This window comes from Miniopterus natalensis, chromosome 11 (genome assembly GCF_054644295.1).
Source record: "Miniopterus natalensis isolate mMinNat1 chromosome 11, mMinNat1.hap1, whole genome shotgun sequence".
In the NCBI taxonomy this organism is placed as follows: domain Eukaryota; kingdom Metazoa; phylum Chordata; class Mammalia; order Chiroptera; family Miniopteridae; genus Miniopterus; species Miniopterus natalensis.
The window spans coordinates 12,807,945-12,817,255 of NC_142091.1; the positions used below are offsets into that span (position 1 = coordinate 12,807,945).

Consider the following 9,311-nt stretch of genomic DNA (forward strand, 5'->3'; position numbering starts at 1 on the left):
ATTCATACCTCCAAGGCCTGCCTGGGCCTGTTACAGCAAATACTGCTAGCAGAGGGTTCAAAGCCTTATCAGCCAAAGTGATTCACTAACTCAAAGTGCAAACAGTATGCCATCCAGGGAGGCGAAATCATAAAAGAATTGTTAAATACCTCACACCATTTTAATATTATAAGTGCGGACACTAATCATTTGTAAAGGAAAAACTTGAGTATGTACTAATGCATGTGTTGCCTTTAGTTTGGAAGCAAATTTTATTTCAGCAATATGTGAGTGGTTGTTCTGACTTTCAATTTTATTATTTCCAATGTAAATTTAAAAAGTAATCTTTGCAAAAGTTATCCCAGCAAAGGCTAGAAAAGATGAGAATAAAAAGAATAAAAATTTGTCATAATAATCTTTAAGCTTAAGGCATTACTAAGCAATCAAGAGTGTAAAATAAATTTCAATTTCTTTGACAGCTAGGAGAGATCTCTCTTAATGATCTTCTACCTTTGTTGCACATTAGAATTTCTTGGGGAGCTTTTAAAATCCTGATGCCCAGGTTGTGCTCCACCCCAATGAAATCAGGTTGTCTGGGGGTAGGACTCAGGCATCAGTATTTTAGAAAGATATTCAAGTAATTCCAAGTTGTTGCAACTTTGGAACCCATGCAATTAAGGAAGAGCAATAAGAAATATATCATGGAAGGTTGAAATAAGATACTGTGAAACTGGGAGATCATCAAGGTCCTAGTCACACCTTTATTTTCTTTTTGTATGTTCTGGGTATACAGTAGATATTTAAATACTTACTGAATTGAACTAGCCTTATTAAATCACATCATTATTAGATGACCCAGCCATCCATTTCCATAGTCCTTATATTGTCATTTTCATACCTCTTAAGCATGAAAGATATTACACTAGCCAATGCATGCCCTAATATCTGTGCTTTATCTTCATCACTGATGAGAGTTTTAACAATTACACCAATCCATCGTGCCAGGAGCCATCCATATCCCTGTTCTACTCCCACTAGCAATGAGGTTTTTATTCTAGCCAGTAGGTGAGCCATCCATCTCCAAAATCCCATTTCAGAGTCAGCTTCCTTAAAGCATTCCTGGTACAAACTGCATCAGAGTGGGTTTCTTAGAAACAGACTCTGAGATGGGAGTTGCCTGCAGAAGGTTTACTGGGGAGTCCTCTTGAGAGACATACCCGTAAGGGAATGAGAGTAGGAATGGGGAGAGGGAGAGATGGACCAATGAGATGGTTGCAGTTGAGGCCTCAGCTTATTTCATGAGGAGCTCTGGAGCTGGGTGGCCCTTCAGAGATGTTGCAAATTGAGGCAAGAGAGCCAGGTTTTTGTATTCCTCCATTAGCTGGTCAACGGCTGCAGGTTACCCCTTGTGGGAGGGTTAACTTTACTCTGAGGCAGCTTCTCAGAGCAATTCGCACTGAGAGATGCAGCTGTAAGCCAACAGTATCTGATAGTTCCATCAGCTGGAGGACGATTGTGTTGACCCTGAAGAGGGGAACTGGTTGAAGGACCACAGTATCTATTACAAAGTTCAAAATGACTTACCTTTGGCCAATGGGAATGCTTTGTGTGGGCTCTTGTGTTTTTTGAAATGACCCACTGGTTTTGTAGTGCCTCCTTGCTTTCTGGTATAAAAATTACAGGATCTTTTAGTATATTACCTGAACTAGAACTGGAATCAGTCATTTTTCCAAGGATTTTTTAAAAAGAGGTATTTTGAGCCCAGCGGTGTGGCCCAGTGGCTGACCCATGAGCCCGGAGGTCACCAGTTTGATTCCTAGTCAGGGCACATGCCTGGGTTTGGGGCTAAACCCCAAGTAGGAGGTGTGCAGGAGGCAGCCAATCAATGTCTCTCATCAATGTTTCTCTCAATCCCTCTCCCTTTCTCTCTAAAATCAATAAAAACATATTTTAAAAAATAAAATAAAAGAGGTATTTAGAGACCACAAAATGAGTGTTAGGATTGTTTATTAATTCTAGGCCTTTTCAATGGACAGAATTGAAAAGTATATATTTTAAAAGAAAATGAATCACAAGTTCATATTAATATTGCCATTTCAAATTTAACATTATAGGACTTTTACTTAATTTCTTTGATTTTACACTTTTATCTCCTTTTTCTTACATTAAAAATCTTAGTTTATAACTCTAAATATTTGTATTCTCCTTTCTCCCCCATGTACATTTCAAATAGTAATACTACTGTTGTTGTAAACAATTAGGCAACAAATTAACTTTTAAATATATCCTTGCAGCTCTCTCTAGGATATGTTCCAATGTGTTTTATTTTATTTTTTAAAAATATGTTTTTATTGATTTTAAAGAGAGATGGAGAGGGAGAGGGAGAGAGAGAAACATCGATCAGTTGCCTCATGAATGCACCTTGACCAGGGACCAAACCCGAAATTCAGGTATGTGCCCTGATTTGGAGTCAAACCAGTGACCTTTCAGTGCATGGGCTATACTCACCTAACTGAGCTGCACGGCCAGGGCTCTAATGTGTTTTAGAGTCACTAGGTTTTATGAAGGCACTCTGCTTGGTTCTAACCCTCTTCAACCTTTTAATTCATTACTTGTAACAGGATACATTCTTGTCAAATTTACAGATAACAAGTAGCCAAAAAGATAAGAGAATCTATTAGAAGACAAAAACCAGGGTCACAAATAATCTCCATTCTTTATAGTGATGGTCTAAATTTAGTACAATGAAATATGGTAGGTATAGCTGCAAGTAGGCAGTTGTTTTATACTCCACTTAATCCACAAAGCATTAGAAAAGACTTTTATAAACTTAAATTTATTAATAAGAAAGGCTACCACTTTTTGAGCACATACTATATGCCAGGCACTCTGCTTCACATAATTTTTAAATTTAATCTTGACATAATTTTTAAATTAAATCTTGACAAGAACCTCATAAGGCAATAGCAGTAGTATGAAAATTATAATATATAACATTTACAGAGCATTTCTTGTGTACCAGGCGTTGTTTTAGGCAGTTTACACTTAATTCTCACAACAACCCTACAAATGGGTACTATCGTTATTTCCTTGATATAGATTAGGAAATTGAGGCACAGAGAAGTTAAATAACTTGTGCAGGTCACACAGTAAATTGAGTTAGGATCCAAATCTGGCAGTCTGATTTCAAGGCAGTAGGTATTCTTCCCCCTTTTACAGATGAGATTCTGAAAATTACAGAGGTTGGGAAACTTCCCCAAATTTCTAGTAATCTAAGGACTGGGATTCAATCCCATGGCGCTTGACTTTACAGCTGACTTCTTAACTGCTCTGCTGTGCTGCCTTCTTGTAAAACTACGAAGTCACTAGTCGTTAGATCAGGTACTTTAACATATTATTGGTCGCAATCTTGATAACAACCCTAGGAGGTTGCTTTTTCACAGACAGGAAATGAAAGCTCAGGAGGTTAAGCAAGGTGCTCAAGGTTACACATAATGAGTGGTAAAGCTGCAGTTCACACCCAGGTCTGACTCCAAGGCCCATATTCTTAAACATCACACGGTGCTAGAAGATAAAGGCATGACAAAGCAATAGCATTAGTAAAAAAGACTGCTTGCAAGTTCAATGTGAGGCAGTGGTGTGGAGCTACTGGCCCCAAGGAAAATGCAACCTGAAGCTGCCTTGTAGAAAGAGTGTTCAGAGCAAGGGAGGCCACAGTCCCCCCCCGCTCTGCAATGGCAGAGTGCGCCTGGAGCACTGACCTACCCCACGCCCAGCCAGAGGTGAGTGCCGAGTGAAGGCTCTTAGTAATGTGCTTAAAGGAAGAACTGTTAAAAAGCTGAGAGTAGCCCCCAAAGAGGACAGGTGGCTCCAAGGCTGAATAGCTAGTATTTAAAGTGTCTTCATGTGGTGGAAGATGAAAGCCAACCCAGAGGGAAAAAGCTAGGTTGCCCATATAGAAAATCAAAGAGGTGGACTTGGCTCCTTACGGGGAGGAAGGATGACTGTCTGGTGTTTGGAGTTGGTTAGAAATGAAATGGGCTTCCTTGTAAGACAGTGAGTTCTTTTTCGCTGACAACAACCTGAATGAGCACTTTCTGTGGGTGTTAGACTTATATGTCAGGTGTAGTAGTTCTTAAATGTTAGTGGGTATACCACTCACCTGGGGGAACTGGTAAAATACTTATTTCCATGCCTCACTTTTAGAAGTATTGACTCTGTAGATCATTAGATAAGGTCCAAGGATCGGCCTTTTTAACAAGCAGCCTGGTGGATCCAAACCAGGTGGTCAGTGACCACACATTGAAAACTAGTGAGGCTGGTAAATTCTGAGATCTCGCCCGCTTATTTTGCAAGTAAACATTTTAGTAAATAACGCGTGTAGTCAACATAGGACTGTTCAGAGAAAGTTGTAAGTTTTATAAAAGAGTTAAGACAAAATTCTTTGCTATGTCGAAGGTTACAATTAGAGATGGAATTATTGGAGTGTAGCATATTAGGATATGGAAAGAGAAGGCTTGATTCTCAATCTGTCAAAAAGATAAGACTTCAGAAGTGAAACGGAAGATACAAATGCAGTTTGAAAACCTTTAAACACTTTAGAAAGAACCCAGTCTACATATGACAAGGAGCAATTTCATGGGGACGGTGGAAAAGCTGATAACCCTAAATGAGCAGCACCTGTGTAAGGTTAAACACCTAGCAGGCTTTGGGGTCCCGGGCTTATATAAGTTTCAGCCTAAAGCTAACAAAAGTCTGAGTGAGAGTTAGAAACTTAAAGCATAGCTGGTCTTCTAACTCTCGCCCACTTTTTGTTGGGGCTGAAGAATTTTTGCTGGCAAGTATAAAATGTTTGATTAATCTTGACTTCTATGTAAAGTGTGCAACCTGAGAGCCACATTTTAAATCTATACTGTATCCTGAAATGTTTTTGCTCTCTGTAAATATGTTTTTTAAAAGTGGGGCTTGGTGTAATTACTGTCTGATATCAAGACTTTCCCTTTTACTTAAGTTGCATAATGCTTTGTTTCTTAAGTGTATTAGAGTTTAAAAAAGACATTTTTCCTTTGAAACTCATTAAAAACTGGCTAGTTGAGGAGGTGGTACTTTTGGCTGTTTTGTTGATTGATAGTATTAGTGTGCTTATTTAGTTCATTAAGAACTAGCAAAGAATTTCTGTTTTATATTTAAGGTATATAAAATTTCCAAATAGCAACTGCATGTTGGTAAGTTAGGCCCTTGCTTTTACTTACTTTCTTCTTGCTTTCTTTTAATGGTTGCAGACCTCCTCATAGATTTTTTTCCTTAAATCATGAGAGATGAAATTGCAACAACAGTTTTCTTTGTCACGAGGCTGGTGAAAAAGCATGATAAACTGAGTAAACAACAAATAGAAAACTTCGCAGAAAAGCTGATGACTGTCTTGTTTGAAACATACAGAAGCCACTGGCACTCTGACTGCCCTTCTAAAGGGCAGGCCTTCAGGTGAGAGCTAGTACGAGGCGTGGGAAAGGGGGGGAACAAGGATCAGCAAGGATTTTGCTGGCAAATTGATTCGTTTGAACGTGGGCTTGAAAGAAAGATAGTGCATGGGTGATAGTGCAGTTGAATATCACGGCACAAACCCTCTTATGTGAGGTGGATTAAGCATTTTCTAACTTGTGTTTACCATGGAAGATACACAGTGAACATTTGGTGAATTAATTCTGTGACTTGGTGATGCAACTCGCATTCTGAGCTGCTGTGAGAAAAGCTGATGTTTCTTTGTAAGACTGGAGGGTGAGGGGGGAGCTGTGTGTACGGCAGCAATATGCCTACCAAGTGATTCTCCTGCTAAAGCACCTGTCACCGTGCCTTTGTTTCCCTTTCCTTGTTTTTAAAGGTGTATCAGGATAAACAATCAGAATAAAGATCCCATTCTACAGAGGGCTTGTGCTGAAAGCAATGTGGATTTTTCTCACCTGGGACTTCCGAAGGAGATGACCATATGGGTAGATCCCTTTGAAGTTTGCTGTAGGTGAGTAATCTCGTTGGAAGTGAGAGCCTGTGTTCTCTCTGACACATGGAAACCTAAGGTTATTTAGTCTGTTCTGTGCCTTTGTGAACGATGCTGTTCCAAAGCCCTGGGTCAGCAGTGAGGGCAATGGCTGGTTAAGATTTTAGATGCAAACTTTATTAGACGACAAAGACTTCCAGTAGGAGTGGGAAATACAAAGATTTTGCATAATATTTGAAATTTGATTTTAATCTCTGTATCCTATTGCCAACAGTAGGTTATAATATCTAAGTATTATAGGTAGTATCAGGAGGGGAGAGGAATTATCTACCAGGGGCAATTCGGTCCATTAGTTCAATAAAGAGAAACTAGACTTTGTCTTTTCTGAGCAGTTAACCAAGATAGCTCTTATGGAAAGCTCCCACTAATGACCACAGTGTAGTAGTTAAAGGTCATGTCTCTCAACTTGCTTTGCTGTCATGTCATTTCAATTTATTTTTCAAAATAACTCTTTTTGTAAGTTAGTGAGTTGTTTCCAGGAAAGATTAGAGATGAAGCTGTGAAACACTGAATCCCACACCAACACTTCCCTTTCCTTTCCTACCTAGGTATGGTGAGAAAAACCATCCATTCACAGTTGCTTCTTTCAAAGGCAGATGGGAGGAGTGGGAGCTCTCCCGACAAATCCATGATGTTGTCAGTAGAGCCTCACTAGACTACTCCTCTGGTATTTCCTCTGATGAAGAAAGTTATAGCAGAGCACCTCGGATAATTCCTAAAGTCAGCAACCCAAGGAGTGTTTATCAGGTAAAGTGTGTTCCAGTTCTTCTATGTGCTTTCATTCCTATTCTAACTCTAAAAAGAATACGCTCCCTGTAAAGCAAAGAAGCAACAATTGGAAAATGGAAAAAACAAAGATTAAAATCACAATAGTAATGTCCTGGAAAACTGTATTTTCTGTTTTTTTCTTCTTCTTCTGTTCCTCTACTTGGCTAAGTGCTCAGAATCTATACTGTCTTTTCAGTCCCATTGTTCCATCTAGTGAACATAAGCTTCCCTTCACCTAAATTTCTTCAGAATTAATATTAAAATTAGCGGGCTTTTTGACAACAGAAAACATACCACTCATAGGTAATTTGGAATATTAAGAAATAATCAAAGGTCTGCAATCCCACCACCAGAGCAATTTTTCTTTTTTTTTTTTTTTACCACAACCCATACAAAGATATGCATAGCTATATATTAGAAATAGGTTTCATAATACAATTCTTATCCTTATTAGGTACAATGCTCCCAACACTTTGAATTAAATTAAATTGATTTCAACTACCTAAATTGATTTCATGACTCACTAATGGTGGCCACCCATAGTTTGAAAAACACTGATCTAGAGGGATCTGTGTTGACACTTGGTATGTGTATACTTGTTGGTATGTTTTCTTAGAATAATCACTTCTGTATTAACATGTTAAAGCAATTTGAATATTTAAAATGTTAACATACATTTGCTTTCCTAGTAATTTACTCAGTTAATCTATTATTTCCACAATGTTGTGATCTAAAAAAGCTGGTAACTTGTACAGAACTGTCTGAATTTTAAACTATTTCTGGAGATGTGATTCTCAGACATGGAATTACTGGGCCATTGGGTATGGACAGTTTACTAATTCTCAGTGAACGGCCAAAGTATCTTCTAGAAAGCTGTATTTATTTGTAGACTAACCAGCTTTATGTGAAAGTGTTCACCATTTTCCCTAAAATGTGATATTCTCACTTAAAAAGTTTGATAACAATACTATTACAGATATTATTAATTAAATTAAAAAATTAAAAAATTTCCATGCCCCCAAATGTTTTAGGTATTTACTATCTTATCTTTTTAAATTTCTTTATTGTTGAAAGTATTACAGATGTGTTCTTTTGCCCCCCCCCCCATTACCCTCCCCACCCCCCAGGCCTTCACTGTCCTATGAATTTTCTTTTCTTCATCCACTTATCATTTGAGGTCCGAATGTATTGTCATGGGCTCTTCAAACTTTAGGAGTATTTTAACTCCTTGTCGTATTACTGGAAAATATGTTTCCCTAGCTTGTTTAGTTCTCTAAACTATAGATCTAGATCTAGATCTAGAAATATAAACTATATATATATAATTTACATATAGTTCTATATGTATAAAAGTTTAAAATGGTAGTGAAGTATTTGCCCTTCATTCCCCTTCTATGCGCGGAAAGGCCCTGTGCCACCTGGGGGTCAGCCCGCCGGCTGCGCTGTTCTGGAGCCTCGTTCTGCGAAGGCGCAGCCCGTAAACGTCTGCTCCGGCCTCGGGTGTTGAGACCGATGTTTCTAGGCCTCCGCCCCGAGACCACGCTTGGGCAGTTTCGGGTCCCGCCCGTGAGGCGGGGCGGCGTAGGGGACAATATATAAAGTCGCATAAACGTGTTTCGAAAATTTTTAGTTGAATTAAAACATTAATTTTGTTAAAAGGTACGAAGTCGACTGTGTATCCCCGAAAATGCCAGCCCACCCTCCGGGGAGGCTTATGCACGTTCTATTCCACCCGTTTTTACCTATTTCTTTTCTTTCTTTTTTCCAGATTGAAAACTTGAACCGGCCCTTTCCGTCTTGGCTCCAAATCCTCCCCAAAAAGCACCCGGCGTGCGGCCGGCTGGGCCTCCTGGGCGGCGCTTGCGCTTGCGGGGCGCTCGGCAGGACCCGCAGGGGCCCCGGGCCGGCGGGCGCGCGGCGCGGGGACAGGTTCCACTGGGTGCGGGCGCCGCGGGGACGGGTCCCGCCGGGTGAGGGCGCCGCGGGGACGGGTCCCGCCGGGTGAGCCCGAGGGCTGCGCTCGCCCTGCCACGCAATCGCCCCTGTTCTTAGCTGTACTTTTAATTCTTATTTGATTTCATGTGAGGTTTTATGGAACACCAAGGAACGTACTCACTAAGGTGGTACACCGAAGGTGTGAACCTGTGAGAACAGTGAATGCATTATGAAAAGGAAGTTTAAATAAACGCGTCGTTTTTAATATATTCCTTATTCAGTCTGTTGCAAGAAAATTTTGTAAATTTTTGCTGCTTCGTTAGCCATTAAAAAAAAGGTAAGGTCTTCATTTAGGGCAGAGTGACCTCAGAATATAGTTTTCTGGTCCCACTGTATTACCTGCTGTCCCTTGTATTTCATAAGGCCGGTGAGAGCTTGTTTGGAAGCTCTTAATTCCCTTTTTAAAAAATTGCTTAATAGACTTAATAATTATGACTTATTTTATGAGTGATACACGCTCATCATGAAGAATTCAAGCTCAGCAGGAAAAACACAGCACGAAGAAAATAAAAAT

General features: G+C 39.7%; 1 protein-coding gene across 1 annotated transcript; it reads left to right on the forward strand.

Annotated features, from left to right (window-relative positions):
• Positions 1–5,290: 5,290 nt before the first annotated feature.
• Positions 5,291–8,807, forward strand: BTG4 (BTG anti-proliferation factor 4). The gene is made up of 4 exons (XM_087822146.1): positions 5,291–5,463; positions 5,861–5,995; positions 6,583–6,781; positions 8,571–8,807. Exons 1-4 carry the CDS (start codon positions 5,291–5,293, stop codon positions 8,805–8,807), a joined length of 744 nt encoding a protein of 247 aa, XP_087678272.1.
• The last annotated feature ends 504 nt before the right edge of the window (positions 8,808–9,311 follow it).